At 41.2% G+C, this 21,331-nt stretch overlaps 5 protein-coding genes across 5 annotated transcripts; 4 read left to right on the plus strand and 1 right to left on the minus strand.

Moving 5' to 3' along the window:
• Positions 1-372: 372 nt before the first annotated feature.
• FUB7 (Sulfhydrylase fub7) lies at positions 373-1,858 on the plus strand (the record flags this gene model as incomplete). The annotated part of the gene is made up of 4 exons (XM_066127231.1): positions 373-434; positions 497-578; positions 648-1,007; positions 1,103-1,858. The coding sequence occupies 4 exons, from the start codon at positions 373-375 to the stop codon at positions 1,856-1,858; spliced, it is 1,260 nt and encodes a 419-aa protein (XP_065983340.1).
• Positions 1,859-2,190: 332 nt separating this feature from the next.
• Positions 2,191-4,110, plus strand: FUB6_2 (Dehydrogenase fub6). The gene is made up of 3 exons (XM_066127232.1): positions 2,191-2,337; positions 2,478-3,556; positions 3,637-4,110. Exons 2-3 carry the CDS (start codon positions 2,648-2,650, stop codon positions 3,916-3,918), a joined length of 1,191 nt encoding a protein of 396 aa, XP_065983341.1. The 5' UTR covers positions 2,191-2,337; positions 2,478-2,647; the 3' UTR covers positions 3,919-4,110.
• A 534-nt stretch (positions 4,111-4,644) lies between these two features.
• TrAFT101_004592 (uncharacterized protein) lies at positions 4,645-5,011 on the minus strand (the record flags this gene model as incomplete). The annotated part of the gene is made up of 2 exons (XM_024903043.2): positions 4,645-4,883; positions 4,939-5,011. 2 exons carry the CDS (start codon positions 5,009-5,011, stop codon positions 4,645-4,647), a joined length of 312 nt encoding a protein of 103 aa, XP_024765605.2.
• Positions 5,012-5,918: 907 nt separating this feature from the next.
• TrAFT101_004593 (uncharacterized protein) lies at positions 5,919-6,799 on the plus strand (the record flags this gene model as incomplete). Its single annotated transcript, XM_024899053.1, has 2 exons — positions 5,919-6,060; positions 6,126-6,799. 2 exons carry the CDS (start codon positions 5,919-5,921, stop codon positions 6,797-6,799), a joined length of 816 nt encoding a protein of 271 aa, XP_024765604.1.
• Positions 6,800-8,519: 1,720 nt separating this feature from the next.
• Positions 8,520-10,323, plus strand: TrAFT101_004594 (uncharacterized protein; the record flags this gene model as incomplete). The annotated part of the gene is made up of 3 exons (XM_024898880.1): positions 8,520-9,171; positions 9,271-9,960; positions 10,022-10,323. 3 exons carry the CDS (start codon positions 8,520-8,522, stop codon positions 10,321-10,323), a joined length of 1,644 nt encoding a protein of 547 aa, XP_024765603.1.
• Between the last annotated feature and the right edge of the window lie 11,008 nt (positions 10,324-21,331).

The following is a 21,331-nucleotide window of genomic DNA, read 5'->3' on the forward strand; positions in this document are numbered from 1 at the left end:
TGAGCTTATTCCACTACAAATGTAAGACGGATTCACAGTTGATCACTAAAAATGGAACCGACGGACAGTGTACTAAGGTATTTTACCGCTGAGCGACCCACCTTGATTGCAAGTCGGGAGGATAGGATGCACTAAAATTAATTTGTTATCGGATGGTTTCTCACTATTCGGGGCTAAGCCATTAAGTCTCCGAATGGTAGTCGAGCGTGTAGAAAATAGCAAAACCGCAAATACAATAGACTTGCTATTATATTTGTCTTTCCATGTCCTGGAAGCTTTACTCTTCTCACTATTCTCAGGTCTCAGTGATATACAAATAATAATTCATTATCGAACCATCCCCCTGGAGGAATTTTGAAACTCTCCAGCTTCATGCTGGATATGAACCCGATCCTGTTACTAGATCCACCGCGGTGCCTATCTACGCTACATCTGTTCGTCAACCGGGACCCTTTGTGTTATAAAGCCCCAGAGTCTAACGATTAATACTGTAGAGTTTCACTTTCAATGATTCTGCCCAGGCAGCGAGATTGTTTGGTCTTAGGGAGCTGGGAAACATCTACAGTCGCTTGACTAACGTTAGTGAACGATTCTTGGCTTTCTTGATTGTTGATACTCTGAACAGATGCTGAAACATGAAATGACAGCCTACTGTGGATGTCTTTGAGAAACGTATTGCTGCTCTCGAAGGCGGATTTGCCGCTCTAGCGACCGCTTCGGGCCAGGCCGCGCAGTATCTGACCTTGATCAGTCTGACCCGACCTGGTGACAACATCGTTGCCAGCTCGCATTTGTACGGCGGCACATACAGTCAGCTTGCCGTGCTCCTTCCTCGCTTCAACATCACGACCAAGTTTATTCAGAGCGTGAAACCTTCTGATTTCGCCGCGGCCATTGACGATAAGACGAAAGCTATTTATATCGAGAGCATTAGTAACCCAGACCTCCTTGTTCCAGACTTTGAGGCAATTGCCAAGATTGCCCACGACCATGGCATTCCCCTCATTGTGAGTTGCCTACCTGTGTACCTGTGTTGTGATAGACTGTAAACACAAAGAAAACAAGGAGAATTCTCCTACTGACGACGCTTGATGACATGTAGGTTGACAATACGCTCGGTGCCGGTGGCTACTTTGTTCGACCCATCGAGCATGGTGCGGACATTGTCGTCCACTCCGCTACCAAGTGGATCGGCGGCCACGGAACCACAATTGCCGGTGTAATCATTGATTCGGGACGTTTCGATTGGGCCAAGAATGGTGCCAAATTTCCAGAAATGGTCGAGCCATCACCGGCGTACCACGGCCTCAGTTATGCCGCTAGCTTTGGTCCAGCCACGTTTATCATGCGTGCCCGCATAGAGATGCTCCGCGACGTGGGCTCCTGCCTGAGCCCCTATGCCGCGCACCAGTTGCTAATTGGCCTTGAGACGCTGGCACTGCGAGCCGAGCGTCACGCGCAGAATGCAGCCCAGCTGGCGGCGTACTTCCAGGCCCACCCAGAGTATGTTAGCTGGATCCTATGGCCCGGTTCGGACAAACACCCCAGCCACAACATGGCCAAGAAGTACCTGAACCGTGGCTTTGGAGGGATGCTGAGTGTCGGCGTCAAGGGGGGTGCGGACCAAGGAAGCAGGATAGTAGATAACCTGAAACTGGTGTCTAACGTAGCGAACGTGGGTGACGCCAAGAGTCTGGCCATTCACCCATGGTCTACGACACACGAGCAATTGTCGGCAGAAGAGAAAAAGACCTCAGGGGTGACGGAGGATTTGATCCGTATATCCGTGGGCATCGAGCATATTGATGATATCATTGCCGATTTCACACAGGCATTCCAAGAGGTTTATGGACAGTAAAGAGTTTTTTTATTTATTTTTGTAGTGAAATAATAAAACTACACACTACAACTAAGGATCACTCTTGCAGAACTATATAAAGGATATGGAGACAGAAACGATTGCACCAAAACAAAATGACACTTTGCCCTGTTGACGAAGTATAATATCCTCGTGCTGTAGCAATCTATGGGGGTGAATATTAGCTATATGAACGAACTAAGTGGACCATTAGGGTCAAAGTTTAAATGCCAAGCCCGCCACGTGGCATTATTTTAAGCTTATTCAGGCGTGCTACGGTAATGTGTGGGGTTTGGAGGTCCGAAGACAGATTCATAGAGCTTCTCTGGCACTTATGACTTGATAGTGAGTGTTCGTCAATGTTGCGGTCGCCTCATTGGAGTGAAATCAATATCAACCCTCTCAAAATAACGAGGTAACTTGCAGGTACCTATTAAGGCCTACCTAGCTGAGTCGTAGCTATTAGTATCTCTGTCAAGGTGGGCATTCCCAAGACGCTTGCTCGACTTTTAAAGCATGAACAATGTGCCTAGAGTTCTCTCACGCTGTAATTTGGTCCAAAATCCTGAAAGTTACATTCCTGCCATACCACCTCTAATGCGAGAGATGTGTTCGTCAGCTCGGAACCCTCCGACTCGGATACGTCCGAAAGCCTCCGAAAACTCAGTCAGCGGATTTGTCTTGCAGATGCGTTTTGGACTTTACCATGCGCTAGGGTACTCAGTATTCTCATTGGTATACGTGACGCCATTAACATTCACTATTTAGATCATACCTCGAGACTCAAAGATGCAACGTAAATTAACCAAAGTGGTCTCCTCTTCCTATCATTACTCTCCATTTTCATCCCCCTCTCTGAGGCCATTTCCCATTTATTCGCATACAGATATCGGCCCACATCTATCTGACATGGCGGAAACCGTTCAAAAGATGACATGGGTGTATCAAAACCCGCCTACCGCACTGCTGGAACCGGGCGTAACCACCACCTTTGAGAACCGGCCTGTGCAGCTTGTAGCACCCCCTGGTGGCGTGGTCGTCAAGCTTCTAGTTGTCGGGATGGATCCCCACCAGCGAGACCGCATGCGTGGAGTCGGCAACGTGAGCTATGTTCCACCTTACGAGAAAGGAGAACCGGTCTCCAACTTCTCTATTGGTAAGGTCATCCGTACAGACAACCCCGACTGGGAAGACGGCTGCTTGATCGCCGGTATGCTACCCATCTCGGAGTATGCCGTCTTGGATCTCGATTACCTCAACTTCAAGGTATATGCCGCGAATGTCGTGCGAAAGGTGACCAACCACTACAATCTGGACCTCAAGCACTTCGTCGGCACGCTGGGTTTGGCGGGTATGACCGCATGGCTCTCATTCTACGGCCACGTCAAGCCCCGCCCAGGCGAGACCATTTGGGTCAGTGCAGCATCAAGCTCGGTTGGCGAAGTTGTGGTGCAGCTGGCTAAGATGAAGGGGATGAAGGTGATTGCGAGCGTGAGCTCGGACGAGAAGCTAAAATGGGTGGTCGACGAGCTGGGCGCCGACGTCGGTTTTAACTACCGAAAGGAGTCTGTCGATGCGGCGCTGAAGCGGTTGGCGCCGGACGGATTAGACGTGGTATATGAGATGATTGGAGGGGACCACTTGCAGGCAGCAATTGAGAACATGAAATTCTTTGGGCGAATCATCAGCTGTGGCACGGTACGTGCAATTGTTTTCCACGAAGAAAATGATCTGTAGGCCACTTGCATGTCTGGATTTTGGCTAATGTTCTTTCACAGGCTTCCCAATATAACAAACCTCCCGAGGAGCGGTACGGTATCACCAACACGTCCGAGATCTTCCGTCGCCGCATCAAGATTCAAGGATTCATGTTCCATGATAAGGACATTTTCCAACACGTTATCAGCTTCTCGATGACAATGCCAAGATTGATTGCAGAGGGCAAGATCAAGTCACAATACACCATATTTGAGGGGATCAGGCAGGCAGAGAAGGCATTCTTATCCATGTTTACCGGTGGCAGCTTTGGTAAAACGGCGCTGAAAATCAGTGATGAGTGATTCTGGTATCTGTTAAATAGGCTCAATAAGAAATGCCTATCCGGTATTAAAAGACACCGCATAATTGGTATAAAAGAGAGGTCAAAGACCAATATCGCAATTTTTAAATGTACATTACTCTTGAATGGCTCCTTGAACGCTGTAAAATGTACCGCTATATCTACAGCGTAGTTATGAGTGTCAAGAATTCTAAAATACTAGTGCGAATAGCTTCAGTAGTAAGTCTTCGCTCTCGAGAGGGCCCTGGCTCCTTAAGAGAAATAATGCACAGAGTGGTAATATTATACGGATATGCCAGCAATATTTTTACCCGTAAGACACACCAGTGGGTGTGGTATAGGTCTCTAGTCTCTATCTTATATTGGTTAAGCGGTGCTTTGTTATATAGAATTAGGCCTCGAAACCTTACATAATGAACGAAATTAGCCACGCTTGAAGTCTTTTTACCCAAGGCAAGATCATAAAGAACAAGATATAAAATTAGTAGCATCCAAAATGGAAAGAAATTGATAAAAATGTTATTAGTATCAATTTTTATATCAACATATTCATATTTGAAAACACAAGTCTATTTGCTCGTCATTGGCAGCAGTCCTGTTAGTCAGAGCCTAGCGCCATCCAGCCTCTATATCAAGCTTTATCATATCCCGGAGATGATCGTACCAAAAACCTTTCAAAATGTCATTTATCTGACGAGATTCGAATAGAAAGGCATCGTGGCCGTCCTCACTCATGATCTCCCGCAGCGTGGCGCAGGGTATCGACCGGGCCAGCTCCTCCTGATCGGCGAAGGTGTACAGGCCATCGCTCTTTATCCCATGTCATGTATGCCACGGGGACATTGTGCATCTCCACACCGGAATCGAGGATAAATGAACGCTGGACATAGACCTTCTGACCTGGAATCCAGTGTGCAAATTTATTTTCAGGTGCAGGTAGTTGGCCATTTTGCCTCATTTCCGAAACTGCTTTTTGTTAGTCAACACTGCTAATCTGCTAGAGGAGTCAAGTTCTGACTACAAACCATGTCTTTGACTTTTCTCTTCCGCCACGAATTTGAAACATGGTGTTCACGTTGTTGTGTGTTGATCATCTTGTGAGTTCACCGTGGTGTCGGTCCTTACAATTATGCAATACCACAAGGTAATATCTGTCGTACTTCTAAAGAGCAATACTATCGATATTTCATCATTGATAGGTCTTAGTAATCTATTTCGCCAGCTAGTCAAACGCCATCGGAAATCTAAGCCATGCGTTTTTGGTCTGGCTTCCGAAAGGTACGGAAAGTTTCAGGCAAAGGCATCTAGAACTTCGGAGCTAGATCCCAAAAGTCATATACGGATGCAGGAGATGGGAAAAGAGAAAGGAATTGTATAATTTAGACGCATCCATTTCCATCCAGCATCGGAGGGTTTCAGGAGCTTACACCGAACAGTTATAAGAAGCAGGATTGCAAGACTAGATAAAAATAATACATTGTTAATGCAATAGTTAAGCTTTTGTGTTAATATAATAAAATAAAATAAAACCCTGCTTAATCTTAAATAGCCTATTTATATTTAAATATAATTGAAATTAAAAATTAAAAATTTAATATTAAATTAATAAACTAATAACTTATAAATAATTATAAATTAATATTATATTAATTTTAATATTTAATATAATTTAATATTAAAACAAATTAAATATAATTAAAGTTATAGTTTTAGAAATATTTATCAATTATAATAAATTTCTATATTTATTAATACTAAGTTATATTTAACTAGTTTAAATTGCTTAATAAGCTAATTAAAACCAAAACTTTAGATGTTACTATATCTGAGTCCAAAAACTACTAACTAATATAGCAACCCTGATCAGGAGGTTATAATTCCTGATGAAAACCTGCAATTTCAGCGCCACCCCGACCTTGAATTTCACTTTGTTATTAATAACGGCACGCAACCACTAGAGGGCCTATTCTCAATACCAGTATCCAATGTAATCCCGCCAAGATGCGGTTCCTTTGCCTCCACGGCTACGCTCAAAGTGCCGATGTCCTCAAAGAGATGATGGAAGAAATTACAGAGCATCTCCCCAGCAACTGGGAATACGAGTACTTTGAGGCAGGAATGGAGCCATCTAAGCTAGTACTACGTAATCCGTCTCCAAACGCTCATTATGTTCCTTCTTCAGACTAGAACTGACCCCCCGATCCATAGCCAACTTGGACCAAGTCCCTTTGCCAAACTCCTGTTGGTGGAATTATCCGTTTTCTGAGGATATACAGAATGCCTTAGACCGTCTTGTCTCTTTTATCGAATCCGAAGGACCCTTTGATGGGCTATGGGGCTTCTCCCAAGGCGCTTCCATGGCCACCCTGCTACTATTAGAACACCAGAAAGTGAGTACCGGTACTCACGACTGGCCTTTCAAAATGGTCATCTACAATTCGACCTTTCTCCCATATCGTCTCGATTCCGGTTCAATCACATGGGACAAGACGGAAAATGGCCAACTACAGGCAACTTATCATCCTGGCGAACTCGACGCCTCGTTTGGCAAGAAAGACATCGACTGGAAGCAGGATGAACGCGCCGTGTATGACTACCAGGTGCTCAAGAGCAAAAGGGTGCAAGACGAGGGCCCCTTTCCAGTCAAGCTCCTACTCAAGTATCGACCCCAAGATGTCCCAGACAAGCTGACCGTGCCGTCCGTCCACGTGCGAGGTGCCAAAGACGAATACTTCTTTGTCAACGACTCAGTCTCTGAGCTTTTTGATCCCGCGACATCCAAGAAGATGACGCATCGTGGCGGCCACCACTTTCCCCGGTTTACAGACGAGCTGGTGAATTTCGCTGAATTGATCGTCGAGACAGCTGCCTCCCTTATCTAGCCTACCGGCTCCTGTTAGATAAACTCAATGCCTTCCTTTATACAACAAACGGTGTCAATTTCGAAGCCAACAACAACAGCATTCTGGCCCACATTGGGACTTACTGTAACCCCTACCGAACTGCCTTTAACAAGGATCCCCGAGCATCATATCAAGTGTTATACCAAACATTCAATTCTAGTATTGATTCGAAGTGTTTAATCAAGTCCTTTAACCTAGGCCCGAGGCAAGAAAGTGCATATGGGAGGTTCTTATTCTTCCCTCCTTTTCTTCCTTTTATTATTCGTTTTCTTTTGTCAATTTACAATATCCTGCAGATTAGGATAGGATTCTAATAGTTCTTACATGTATGAAAGATAAAGTACACTCTAGCAAAAGCTAGATATCGAACAAGATCTAGCAGAGTATTTTCATTAATGGCCGGCAGTGAGATGTTTTTATAAATACATCATGCTTTGACGTAAGAAATAGAGTGGGGCTTAGATATAAGTTGACAGTCTACCCGGCTTGGAATGTTAACCCTCTTTCCATGATGCACGACGATAGAAGACCAAGGAACGGGAGAGAAATCAGACACTCCTAATGCGGTGACGCCTTTCAAAGCATAACTGGTCATCATCTCAATAACTGAGGACTCTTGGGAGAGGATACTTTGCTCAATAAAGTAGCAAAGAATCGCGGGTACTTGGTAGAGCTTGATATAATTAGATTGAAATTACGTTGGGTATTCTCTTTCCTCGGTAACGCTCTGTAGTAGCTGGGTTTATGTGGTTACGAGACTGGTGGCTGTTCTTCCTTGTCATTTCACGGTGTAAATTACACCACATGCATAGACTGAACTACAAAAGGTTGACATGGTTTGTGAATATGATCCTCGGTATTTCCAGAAGCGGGGCAGTTAATGATTCCTGAATACGGGTGTTTCATAGGTAACATTAGACGAATTTGCCACTCTCTTGATCTTATTATCCTCTTCTATTGTATATTATTTCTGGTGATTTGAGCAGTTTCTCTTACCCGATCGTTCGTCACAAGGAGGCCGGACGGTTGCTTTTGTTAGACATTTCTATTCCTAGGAAATGTAACGTAATGTAACAGACGAGATGGTGCCATCTGATCCAATCTTGCAAACATTTATTAGCTCAACTTTAGAAAGTACAGTACCTCACCTTTTGGTATAGGGTGTATTCTATTACTGTATTACTTTGCTTTTTTCAACAATAAAGTACATAAGAATAAAAAAATTAAAGGACTAAACTCTATGCTTTATTGTCAAAGTTGCGAGGGTTATATAATAAATGATTGTCTAAATAGCAAGGGAATTATTGTCGAAGGTGTGAGGGAATTAAATCATCTAGAACCTCGATTTATGGTTGAAAGAAGTGAGGTAATACGGTAGTTGTATTTGCCTGTCTTATTTCGGGAGCATCACCCCACTTTGCGGGGACTCATCGGAAACGGGCTATAATGCCGTAAAAAGTTGCCGCGGGCTTTGATATCGCTGAAACTCCGAATCCAAACTTCCGAAGTCAAGTAGCATAAAGTTATAATTCCGCAGATAACTGCCGCGGGCTTTTATAGTATTAAAGCGCCGAATTCAAGCTTTATAATTTGGTTTATATATAAATTCCAATAGCGATGTATAGAAGTTCGTGATTTAATCTCCGTCAGCATCTTAGACCTCAACACTGGCATTCTTGTTCCTCTTGTCGTTCTCATCATGGCGGCTGCTCCTGAGCCTTCTGTCTCCTCCTCCGACGACACCCAGCGAGTCGAGGACTCCCCTCAAAGCAGATCCGGGATCCTATCTTACTTCTTCAATACGCGCCTCGACGAGGATGTCTGCATCCATGAATACTCCGGCAAGGGTACGGCTGATGACCCTTATGTAATCGATTACCTCCAGAACGACTCCCAGGATCCCTTGAATATGCCCATGGCGCGAAAGTGGACTATCACTGTCCTCCAGGCCATGTCCGCGTTGGTGGTGACCTTTGCTAGTTCTATATACGCCAGCAGCATCTTTGATATCAAAAGACACTTTGGCGTGTCTGAAGAGGTGGCCACACTGGGCTTGGCGCTCTATGTGTTAGGGTTCGCCCTGGGACCGCTGATCTGGGGGCCACTGTCCGAGTTGTACGGGCGTAGGCCCATCTATATAATTTCATTTATGGCCTTCACGGCATTCAGCGTGGCGGCGCCAGTATCCCCTAACATTCAGTCCTTGCTACTTTTTCGCTTCTTTGGGTGCGCGTTCGGTTCATCATCGATGACCAATGGCGGAGGCGTCATTACCGACATGTTGACTAAGGAGCAGCGCGGAGCGGCAATGGGAGCATTTGTCACGGCTCCTTTTCTTGGGCCTGCACTTGGTAGGTGGTAGATGATGCCCTTGCCCTTGTTCCCTACTGCGGTGTTGCCTTCTGTTGAATACCTGCTGATTCTTGGTTTATATATATATATATGTATAGGGCCCATTGTTGGTGGTTTCCTAGACGAAAACAAGGGCTGGCGCTGGGTTCTCGGTTTAATCTCTATCATGGCCGGTGTGGTCTGGATTGCTACCACGATAGCCACTCCTGAAACATATGCGCCATTCATCTTGCGATCTCGAGCGAAGGCCCTCTCCAAGTTGACGGGAAGCGTCTATGTATCCCGGCTTGATGCAGGAGAGCCACCCAAGACACTTACACAGGAGCTTTCAATCGCGCTATCGCGTCCCTGGGTTCTTCTGTTTCGCGAACCCATTATCTTGCTGATGTCGCTGTATATGTCTATCGTCTATGGCACACTGTACATGTTTTTTGCCGCAATTCCCACCGTCTTCCAAGGTACCCGAGGCTGGAGCGAAGGTCTCGCCGGACTTCCGTTTATCGGGGTCACTATTGGTGTCTGTCTTGCTACGGCGTTGTCGGGTGTGGACAATAAACGCTACGTTCGTCTGTGCGAGGCAATGGAAGCAAAGGGGGCCACAATTGAACCAGAAGCCAGACTGAGCACGGCTATGGTTGGCTCTATTGTTCTTCCAATTGGTCTGTTCTTATTTGCGTGGACGACGTATCCTTCGGTGCACTGGATCGCACCGGTTATCGGCGCCTTGCTATTCTCGTGTGGACTTGTCCTAAACTTCATCTCGCAGATCAGCTATCTGATTGACTGCTGTAAGTTTTAACCCTTACTTAGTGATGCCTGGGAATAATGCACATGCTCACCAATGTACAGATACCATATATACTGCTTCTGTGCTGGCGGCTGGATCGATGCTTCGATCCTTCTTCGGCACTGCATTTCCACTGTTCACCACCCAAATGTATGCAAATCTCGGAGATCAATGGGCGAGCTCTATTCCTGCGTTCCTGGCGCTTGGGTGCGTGCCTATCCCGTTTCTGTTCTATAAATACGGGCCGAAGATACGCTCCAAATGTAAGTATGCCTCTGAAGCAGCAAGGATGCTAGAGTTGATGCGTCGTGGGCAGAACGCCACAATTGGAGGCAAGCCAGAGGTGGCTGTAGAGACTGTTTAGGGGGATATAGCCTATTTACTATAGTATTTATATAATAAAAAATTACTAAATATTAAAATAAACCAGCTAAGTAATAAATTAAATTTTAAGAAACTTAAGCTATTTAAAATTTTAAAAAAGATTAAAGAAGTTAACTATAAGTTAAACCTACCTAATAATATAAGATTAAAAACAGTTATTTTTTATATTTTACTACTAGAAAAAGCACTAGTAGATAAAAAAACAGGTAAGTTAATTATAAATAAAATTATTGTTACAACCTGGTCCTCTGTAACTACGAATCCTTTATAGGCAGCTGGTTCTGTTACAGTAACTGCTACAATAGTGGTTATTGGCCTAATCTTTTGCCCTGTTTGGCTTAACGGTATAACGGATTGTTACAATTATTATTTAAGATAAAAAAAAAATATAAAATTAAAAAATTAACTTATATGTAAATAAATAAAAAAATAAGTAAATAAGAATATTTTATAAAATAGAAAAGATATAACTTATCTAAAAATATATAAATCTCTAAAAAAAAACTTAAAAAGAACGCTTAAGCAATCCTGCAGAAATACTATTAGTCTTTAAAAATAAAAATAATAATAGGTTTAAATTAAACGCAGATTAATTAACAGCATTAATAGACTAGAATAGGCCAGCAACAGGCAAATTAAGCTTTATTATAAAAGCCTAATTAACTATCTCCGCCTCCTTCTGCTTAATACAATCTAATTCTTTTAAATTAATAATTCCTTATACTACTGTATATATTATTTTTTAATACTATAGTTTTTTTTATTTATAAAGGCATTTAACTTTTGCACTAGCCTAATAAAGATACTTAAGCTTTTACTAATACTCTTCTTCAGCTGCTTTAATTTCCTTTTTAAGTTTAATATACTAAGCTGCTATTTTATAGAATTAGGCAGTAAAAAGCTACTGTATATTATAAAGAGATTTTTAATTAATAATGCATTAAAAATAATACATTAAATTATTAAAAGAAATTAAGCACTTAAAACCCTTATCTTTATAATAAATATATTTTTTTATTTTAAATAAATAAATAAAAATAAATACAAATAAATTACTATACTGCTCTTGCTCTTTAAAATATATTTTAAAAATATAATTAATTATAATAAATACTAAAGGATAAATAAAAAAAAAACTTATAGAAAAAAGGATTTTAAAGGAAGAGTAATTTATATATATTAAATAACTAGGTCTTGGGGATAAAACTAATAAAAGAGAAGTATTATATTATATATTATAACCTAACTCTTATAGTTACAATAATAGGCCTATAAAGTAGGATCCTCTAGATTAATTATAAACTAAAGGACTAATAAAAGTTAGCTTAATAAGCTTGACTTATAAGCCACACAAGCTTATAACACTAAGTAGTTTAACTAGCTTAACTTATAAGCTAATTAAGCCACTAAAATCTAAAAAACTAACTAAATATATAAGTTTACTTCTTATGCTCTTTTAAATAACTTAAATAGCCAGTTATTAATATAGTTTTATATCTATAGATTAAAAAACACTTTTAATCTCTACTAATAACTATTATTATAATATTATTACCCATAGGTTTCCTAACCTATCCGCCAATATAAACCCAAAGAACTTATTCTAGGTTTATCCCTTGGGAATCTACCCTATACTAACTATCTAGTGTACGGTTTGTTACACTCAGCTCCTTGCACTATTATTTTCTCTATTAAGCATTAACTAGAGTACCTAGCACTATTGTTTCCTTTATCCAGCGCTTGGTTGAAATCCTCTATCAAGGAGGGCCGAATAGCCCTTGCAGCCAATGGACACAAAGCCTAGAGGTAAAAGAATAGCTCAGGGTAAGGGCCAGGGCTAACCCCTGCTATAGCGTATTACAGCATCTTCGCAACACGGCCACGGGCTTGAGATATTGTCAGCAGGGTGATTTGAGGCCGGCTATCGCTAGATATATACTTGGCCACCAGGCCGTTGTGGAGCGAAGTTCATTATTTTTATTGCCTTGTATGAATTTGCTAACTAAATACGTTTTCTTAGGATTTTAGCTGCTGTAATATACAGAGTACTCCGAAGTAAATTATACCCTTTTACAACAAGCTATATACCTGAAGGATAATAAATGTAAGTTTAGGAAAAATCCTACAAAAACTACTCTGCCTTGTTATTTGGTCTACCCCTATATTCTAATACTTTAATCCATAAATAAAATATTGTCAAAATAATATAAAACCTAATAATATAAAAAACCAATTGTTATAGTTAATAATATATTGCGGCTAGCAAGGTATTAACAAGGCTACTGTAGCTAAAAAATTCTTTAATACAGCTTCTTAAACTACTCTAATAACTAGATAAATCTAGGTAAAAGAAAGTATATAATATTATACTTTTATTTGACTTTATTTATTATAATACGTTTTCAATAAAATTAAAATCCAGGCTGTAGCATACCTAGTTAATAACCTCTATTCTATAATAATACAGCTCAGAGTTTATTAAAGGGCCTTATAACTGTTTCTTTTATTATCTATATCCCGAAAAAGAAAGCTACTCCTGGACTTCCACGAGGAGGGAAGGCAGCTTTGCTGTAACTTTAGCCTCCGCGGCATTAGGTTATTTTATATTCCGTGCAAGAATTGCCGAGTGGTATGTTCCGGTTTCACCCTATTCTACATTGGGTAGAGTTAGTGTGTATAGGCAAGGTTAGGATGATACGTTTTTTTTATTGGGGCTAACCGGTCTTGCCCTAGATCGCAGCCCCCTGCTGTCCAGACGCTTCCTCAAGCCTTAGGCCAAAACTTTAACCTATAATGCAGCTAATGCGGCCAAGAGTTACAGCGCTCTCATTGGCCTGCTGCGGGTAACTCTGTAAGTTACTGTTAAGTGATACAACAAGGATGGGGGACTGCATGAATAAGCCGAAAGCAAGGGAATATAGCGTAAAGCAGTAAACTGCTGGTGACTGGACCTAGTTTTGTCAAATGCGCTTGCTAATAAAGGGAAGATAGTGCTAATAAGCGTAAATAGCTAGCGGGGAGAGCATAGGGAGCAGATACAGTAGAGTGACGACAACACTAACCATCCGAATGGCTTTGCACTCGCAAGACACTCTAGTCAAGCTGAGTAAGCATGGGCAGGGTAAAGAATGAGATAGAGGGATCATCTATACCAGCCAGAAAGTAAATAATGGAAGAGGACTAGATCTTTTCATTATTAAGGGCATTCATCCTTTTGGCCCCTATAAAGTTAACCCTCTCCACTCTACAGTTGCGGCATAGGCGGGTGAGAAGTATAGCTAAATTATCTTTATTAAGGTATATTATATTTTGCAAGAATGCTGGGATAATTAAATATACTACGATTCCAAAAGCAACGGCAGGGAGGCTTTCGATGACGAAAGCCTAGCAATAAATCTCATAGCCAACATTCGAACTAGTTGCTAGATAACATATGCGAGAAGCTACGCTTGTGACTGTTCGCACAACACTACAACACACATAGATCGACAAAGTAGGACTAGAGGTAGGACAGGATCTAGAGCATTACGAAGCATCCCTCCATTACTGCTGCTGCTGTTATTGGTACCGCTGCTATAATCGCCTTCTCACTCCGACACAGAAGTCAGTGACGAAGGGTCAGAAGAGGGTTTTGAGATTGGGTGATTAGAAGCAGTTAAAAATGAGCTTCGATATCTGTATGCAATGTTTTTGCAATTTTTGAGATGACAGGTTTGCAATCGAAGAGGCAATCTTAGTTGAATAAATAATTGAGGTCACTGAATCATGGAGATTCCAACACTGAGTTGCCGCATACTCCTTGGTTGAGTCTGTCTCGGAAACTTGATTGTCCCAGTGTTCGGGAGTAACTCGCCATATGCTCTGTAGACAACCAAATATAGTCGACCTCCTCTTGAGTGAGTTGTGTTACGTAAATTAGAATCAGTAGTGGCATTTGGAGAATATAAAAGTAACGTTTTGAGGGTGTAGAAGTTCAGCAGCTACTGCTAGAGATTTTAATAAAAGATTATATTTATAAGACCATGTAATACCGCTCCTTTATGTTTGCAGACTAGGAATACCAAATTAATTGCTTTTTTACTTGAGGCAAGCGATGAAATGAATGTCGGATATCGACCGTAAGCGTGTCTTGTAGAAAGAAGATCCTTTATGGAGCATTGCTCAGGAATTAAGTTACAATGGTCACAAGAGTAGTATTCCACTCACGATTAATGGAATACAACCTCGATTTGGTACTCCAAAAGAACCATGGAAATCATGATTTAAGTTGGAGATACCATTTCATTTTCCATCTGCACATGTGACGGCAAGGCTCAAAGAGATCTCGCTAATCTAATGAGGAACAGTTGGTCTCTGCTTTCTGACGAGAAACTCTTGAATAGCACTGCTTCGACATGCAATAAAGGTGGTAAAGATACTTCCGTGATAGGTTTAAGATAATCTTGGAACGAGAATTTGACTAGCTTACCCGCAATTAAAAGATATGCCATAGTGAAAGACTGGTCTAAACGTACGTGTGATACTATTCGTCGGTTTTTTGCAAACAGACTAAACGATATATCCGTTGTCAAACCCGAAAAAGACAATTAAGAACACTTCTGTTGCTCTTGTATTCCGCAGAGGAGTGGATTCTTTGGGAGCCAGTTATCTTCTGATATCTAGCAGCGGGGAAAATTGTAACTTCATCATTCTAGCGCAACATGCTTTCGCTACCCTTGTTCACGATTTTGGCACAGTTGAAGCGCAGAGACAACTGAAACAAGGCAATTGGCAACCAAACTCACCAAAGCTTATTGCATATCCAGAAAGAGTACCAATAAAGTATTGGAAACGGCATTCATAACTCCCATTGCCAATACAGACAGAAGCAGAGAGGCTACTTTTCGAGAGCTTTCAAGTAGAAAAAAGTGAGGAGCATTAAAGAAATGAGGTATTAGCAATTCTACTATTCATCATAAACCATTGGTAACATACACCCTCTACCTCTTGGGCTACGCATGCCTGTTAGTTATTAAGTTGTATACAATAACTGTGAGAGAAATGAAAGAGATAACCAATGAGTTCAGGATCAGCTTTTGACTATTCTATTACCATGAAGTTTATTGCCTTTACAGTTCCCTCTGTTGTGCTAGGTTTGTTTATTTGTTTGTTTATTTTATTATTAACGTCCACTAAGTAAGCTAGTTACATAAATCCCTGCTGGGCAATAGGACGGTAGGAGCTGCAGGTTTAGAGTCTGCGTTTGCTATGTATTGTATAAAATAAAGGAAAGTTTTTGGTGTTAATCTATGTTTTAGGGGGCAGGGCCATAGGGGCTTATGTCCTTCACTAATGTCTAAAAGTGTTTATATCCTTTAAATCTTAGTAAATAGGTAAGGGGGGTGATGCCTATTTAAAGGTCTTTTTCAGGGACTTCCGGTAAAAAGGGTCTAACTATCCTGCATTCTATAAAGTAGCTTTATATTCTTGGCTTACTGCACTTGCAGGTAGACCTAGTGTTATATTTAAACCTTTTATAGTACTCCATAAAGTCTCTATACCCTATCCTTTCTGCATATAGCTTATAAAGTATAGCCTTTAATAGCTATAGTTTTAGTGGTTTAGGGAGGGCGTTTAGTCGCCAGCATCTATAGTAGAGCGGTCGGTTTTAGTCCTAGTCTAGCTCCCAGAGCCTTCTTCTCTTGCTTCTGGCCTACCTCTTAATGTAGGTTATTATAGTAATTCTAGAGGGTGGTGTTAAAAGCTCTAACCCTTCTTTTATAAGTTTATCTGCTACTTTATTGCTGTAAATATCCTTATATCCTGGCACTCAGGCTACTTTAATAATGGTGTTAGATAAGAGATCCTTGGCTATTTTTCTAAGGCCTATATAGGCTCCCTATGTAAAGGCTAGGGTAAGTTTAAAAATGCTATCTATAACTGCTAAATTATTTAGAAAGAGGATAAGCTTTTTAATGTCTAGGTTAAATTAAATGCGTTTTTTAGCGAGTTTAATTACCTTAAAAGCTTTAACTGCTTCTGCATTATATACCTCTGCATTAGGGAGGCACCTATTTGTTTTAGTGGCGCAAGCTTTATAGAAAGTAACCGCTCTCCATCTAGTGTTGCCTAGCTCGTTCTATAAACTGTCTGAGTATGCAACAAGGGTGGAGCTAAGGAGGTCGTCTAGGAGTTTAATATGTCTTTTAGCGGCTTTATCCTTTATAGACCCTTAATAATCCAGGCCTAGGAGGACAGCCCTATTATTGTAGGCAAAGAAGGAGGGCCTGACCGTGCGGCCTGCCAGTAAGGTTATTTACTGGAGTCTAGTTATTAAGGCCCCTGTAACTTTTCTGTCTGCTTTTTTACTTATAGGGTAATTTCTATCTAGATATATAAACCTAGCCTTAATCCAAACCCTTGCTTATACAATAGCCAGTAAGGCCTTTAGAAAGCCTAATTCCCTATATATAACTTCTAAGTTAATGGTTTTTTATACTGGGACCACTGCCCTGGCTGTAGTTTTAAAGGCTTTATTTAGTTTTTTAATTAAATTATCTATGCTAGTGCTTATAGTCTTGAAGAGATTTAACTAGCATTGTCTGGTTTCCCCTGGCCACTATACATCTAGCCTATATAAAGCGACTGGGATAATGCATGCCTTGGCCGCTATAGCTACTGCATTTAATGGGGACCCTTTAATTATTTTATTAAGGGATTTTAGAAAGTTAGCTGCCTTTAAGGCTTTTTTTATTATAACCTTAATATGCTTTTTAAACAAGAGCCTGGAGTTTAGGTATATGCCTAGTTATTTTATTAAGTCTTAAGGGGGAATGGGTTAGCCTTTAAAGTTAATGTCATTGAGATAGGTTCTCTTTTATATATGGTGGAAGTAAACTAGCTTAGCCTTATCTGGGTTAAAGAATACTGCATTCTATTGACCCCAGTCTAGGGTATCTTCTAGTTCCTACTGCAGAATTCTAGTGGTTTTTTTTATATCTTTTCTAATGGCTATAATGCCTATGTCATCTGTATAGCTGAATCTGGTGTTGGGGTTATTAAGCTAGAGGATGGGGCAGAAGTATAGTATAGAAATAATTAAAGAGATAGAGGACCCTTATGGGGCGCTATATTCTAGGCTTATGCCTTATAGCTTAAAGCTATATCTATAGTAAACTAATGCCTTTTAGTTGCTTATGAAGGAGTCTACCTATAGGATAAAGAGCTTTAGTTAGCCTTGTTTTTTAAGTCTAAGAACCAGCCTGTTGCACATAATAATATTAAAAGCCCCAGCTATGTCAAGGGTAAGCAGTAAGGCAATCAGTCCTTTGGCGAGGGCTGCCTTAATGTTATAGACCAGGCAGGCCACTAGGTCCGACGCTGCTTGTTTAGGGAGTGCACTAAAATATTATTTTAGTAGTTTTTTATATTTTAGGGCTAGTAGAGATATTCTTTAAGCAAGGAGTTTTTTTAGCTTTTTTTTAATATAAGACAGCAGTAAAATCAGTTTATACCCTTTATGTATAGTGTATGCCTTCTTGGGTTTGCTGGGCTTAGGGATAATAGTTACTTTAGCACTCCTGAAGGGGAGTGGGTAGTATTTAATGCTTAGGCACCCCTGGAAGAGGTCTGTAATAAAGTTACTGACTGCCGGCTAGGCAAGCTATAGAAGTGCTATCAATATTCCGTCCGCCCCTGGGGCAGTGTTGCCGGAGCCTGTAGTAGCCTTCCTGGCTTCCTCCTCTATAACTTCTGTGTTTTATTTAATCTTCTTATTAAGGGGGAAGTCCCTGTCCCAGGGATTTAAAATATCTTCTTCTATAGTTTTTCTTTTAAGTAGCTTATCCTTAAGGTAGGTTGCTTTTTTAATAAAGTTAAAGATGCTTTTATTCCTATTTAATAATAGAGGGGGCTAAAAACAGTCAGTGGCTTTCCGCCACTTAGCCAGGGACCAGATGTTCTTATCTACGCTTGCTTCTGCAATAATCTTGTCTTAATAAGCTCTTTTGCTTTTTTTAATGATAAGATTCAGTTGTTTCTTAGCTTCTGCCCTCTTAGGGGAGCCCTTGGCGCTTGCTTCTAGCGCTCTATAAGCTGCCTTACATTCCTTAGTCCACCAGGGAGTGCTGTATCTGTTCTAGTGTTTTATTTTACCCGTGGCTTCTAGTACATCTTTAAAGAGGTTCTAGAGAGCCTTAGCGCAGCTGTCTAGGTTATTTTTTAATAGTTCTTTAAGGTTGATTGTGGGGAGAGTTTATGTAAAGGAGTGCATTAGCTGACTAAAAGCTTTATATTATTTAAAGGGGAGGTATTTTTTCCTGGCTCCTGGGGTAGAGCGGGTAGGTTTTGGTAAGGTGGTAATAACTGTATAGTAGTCTAAGCCTATATTTAGGGAGCGTTCTACCTATAATAAGGTAAAGCAGTTTATGAAGATAAGGTTAATGTACTTCTTTAAGTCTTTTATAGAAAAGTCTACCAGGGAGGGAAGGAGGTTGCCTTTATTAGCCCATTCTGCTATTCTATTGCCTGCTGTATTTGGTCTCCTGCCTGGTTGCTAGGTCTAGTGGGTGGCGTTGAAGTTGCCTGCAATGATGGAATGGGGAGGGGAGGAGCTTTATTTAATAAGGGTTTCTGTTATAGTATCCTTTAAGGCTCTTTAATAAATGTTTATAATTGTATAACTGTAAACCTCTATTTAGCAGATGCACCCATTCTCTAGACCTAGAGGGGAGAGTTATTTACTGGGGAGGTTAAGTAAGATTTTAATAAATGTAAGGACTAAGGGTCTAGCGTTCCTTTAGTTATTTAGGGGGTTATATACTTAAAATCCAGGGTGATTTTTAATCTGCCTTCTGTTTAAGGTTCTGTCCTATTTGACGTAGGGCTCCTGAATAAGCACGATGTTATAGCCACCTTCCTATGCTAATAAGAGAGCGATGTTCTAATAGGGGCCGTTCTTTCTGACGTTAGCTTAAAAGATTTTAAGGCCAGTTTTTCTTTAGCGGCTGCAACAGGGCCTACTGTTTATAGGTCTATTTTAAGGGGTTTGTTTTCCCTGTTCGAGGCTTTGTCTATGTTTTCATCCTCTTCCTCCTTGCTGTTATTTAACCCTACTGCATGGATCTCCGACCTGGCTGGGGAGCTCTTTATTGGGGAGCTCTTTTTGTTAGAGTTAACCTTAATTGTAAGGGTTTAAGCAGGAGTTCTAGCAGGGGGCATAGAAGTAGAGCTTAATAGTGGGAGCCGGACTTTTAGTCCTATTTAAGGGGCTTTGGGATTTGTGCTGGATTTGTTTGCTGGGGAGGAGCTTGGGGTTTAGGCAGGCTTAGTGGGGTTAGCTTTAGTAAACTTTTGCTGTCTTAGGTCTTTAATTGCCTTAAGCTGTTCTTTAGTGGCATGAACCTTTTTACTGTCTTTTATAGTTGGCTAAGCGAGGCATTTGGGGGAGTCTGCCTTATGCAGTCTGTTGCAGTTAGCGTATTATAGAGGGGCAGGGCAGTTAATGGTGGTGTTGTTGTGTTTATCTGAGGGCTTGCTGCACTTAAGGCACCTTTTGGTCTTGGTGTAGCTCTGCAGGTTGTAGAAACCAAGGCACTGTCGGCATTATATAATTCTGGGTTTCTAGACCCAGGCTTCCGCTGGAGATGAGTTATTAAATAGCCTGAAGCCGGGTTTGACGTCCTCTTTGAATGAGATAAAGTAGCAGCATGTATTTAGGGATTCTCTAAAGGGGGCCTTGTGGCAGGCCACCGGGAGATCTTTAACTCTAGACCTAATGCATGCCTCCTCTAGGACTAGCGCATCTATAGAGTAGGTCCCACTTAAATCCATGTATGTTTTTAATACACTGTATAAAAGGAAGACCTTCTATGTGCATGCCTCTTTAATTTTTAAATTGTTGCTTTCTGCCTCCGGCCTGAGTGTAATAATTTTGCTTCTGATGTCTTAATTTTTAACCCTGAGGGCAAAGCCTGTTGGAACTTCCTTAAAGTAAGTGATGTCCTTGTTAATAATCTTCGCCGTTCTAATTATTTCTTATTTAGCCCCAATAGCCATTAGCTTTCTCTATATGTAGTCTAGCGGGACTTAGATAAAGATGCAGTTATTGGGTTTTTCCTGGGGTTTAATAGTTTTATTTTCTTTATTTATAGCAGCGGGGGCTAGCCCTTTGCTGTTAGGAGCAGAGTTTTTCTAGGAGTTGGGGCTTTTTTGTAGTTTTTTATTATAAATAGCATCTTGTGACGCAACCTATGCCTATGTAACTCTGGCGCTTTTGTAGTCTGCTTTTCCAGTGGGCGCAGAAGCTTCTGTTAAAGTGGGGTCTTTTAGGCTGCTTGATTTATTCCTTGTGCTGCAAGGTATATTGGCTGATGCTGTTTCAGTTGGTTGGGTATCTTTTAAGTCACTGCCCGTTTTCTTAGGGTTTTTAGGCCTCTCCGCTGGGTTTATGTAAGAGGCAACGAAGGTCTTGAGGGCAGCATTAAAGACAGCTTGTATTTGTTCTGCTACTGTAGAGGAGGGTTTAGTGGTATATTGTGCTAGACAGGAGTTAATAGCTGTAGCTATGTTTAATACTACGTCCTGTCTAGCCTATTGCTATGCATTAATCTCTTTAATCTGGCTTATGATTTTATTTTTAGTGAGGGATTTTCCCTTTTTGTTAAGTGCGGTAGCTTCCTTTGGGCCGCTAAAGATGGAGGAGGTGAGGCCTCTTGACGGTTTCTGTGTGGTTGCAATCGCGCTTGGCTTCGCTCTGTTAAAGCTGAGTGATTGTATGTTGTCTGTTTTAAAGTCTTCTCTAAAGCGTTTTCTTTTCTTGGGAGTAAAGGGAAGTACGGTGGTCTCCTCTGTTCCTGGGATTAAGGGAGTTGCCTCCTTCTAGGGTTGTAGTGCTGTTGCTGGCCCGGGGGCGACGGTAGTGGTTGTACTCTGGGTATCTGGAGGGTTTGTAGATGTTTCTATCTCTCCAGAGTCCCTAGAGGGGGCCGTGAAGGTAAATATTGAAGGCG

The sequence above is a fragment of the Trichoderma asperellum genome, chromosome 2 (assembly GCF_020647865.1).
Source record: "Trichoderma asperellum chromosome 2, complete sequence".
In the NCBI taxonomy this organism is placed as follows: domain Eukaryota; kingdom Fungi; phylum Ascomycota; class Sordariomycetes; order Hypocreales; family Hypocreaceae; genus Trichoderma; species Trichoderma asperellum.

Excerpts from the sequence above, each read along its gene's own strand:
- FUB6_2 (XM_066127232.1), top strand. The coding sequence starts at position 2,648 with ATGCAACGTAAATTAACCAAAGTGGTCTCCTCTTCCTATCATTACTCT. Across the intron at positions 3,557-3,636 it reads GAATCATCAGCTGTGGCACG|GCTTCCCAATATAACAAACC; the intron begins GTACGTGCAATT and ends GTTCTTTCACAG.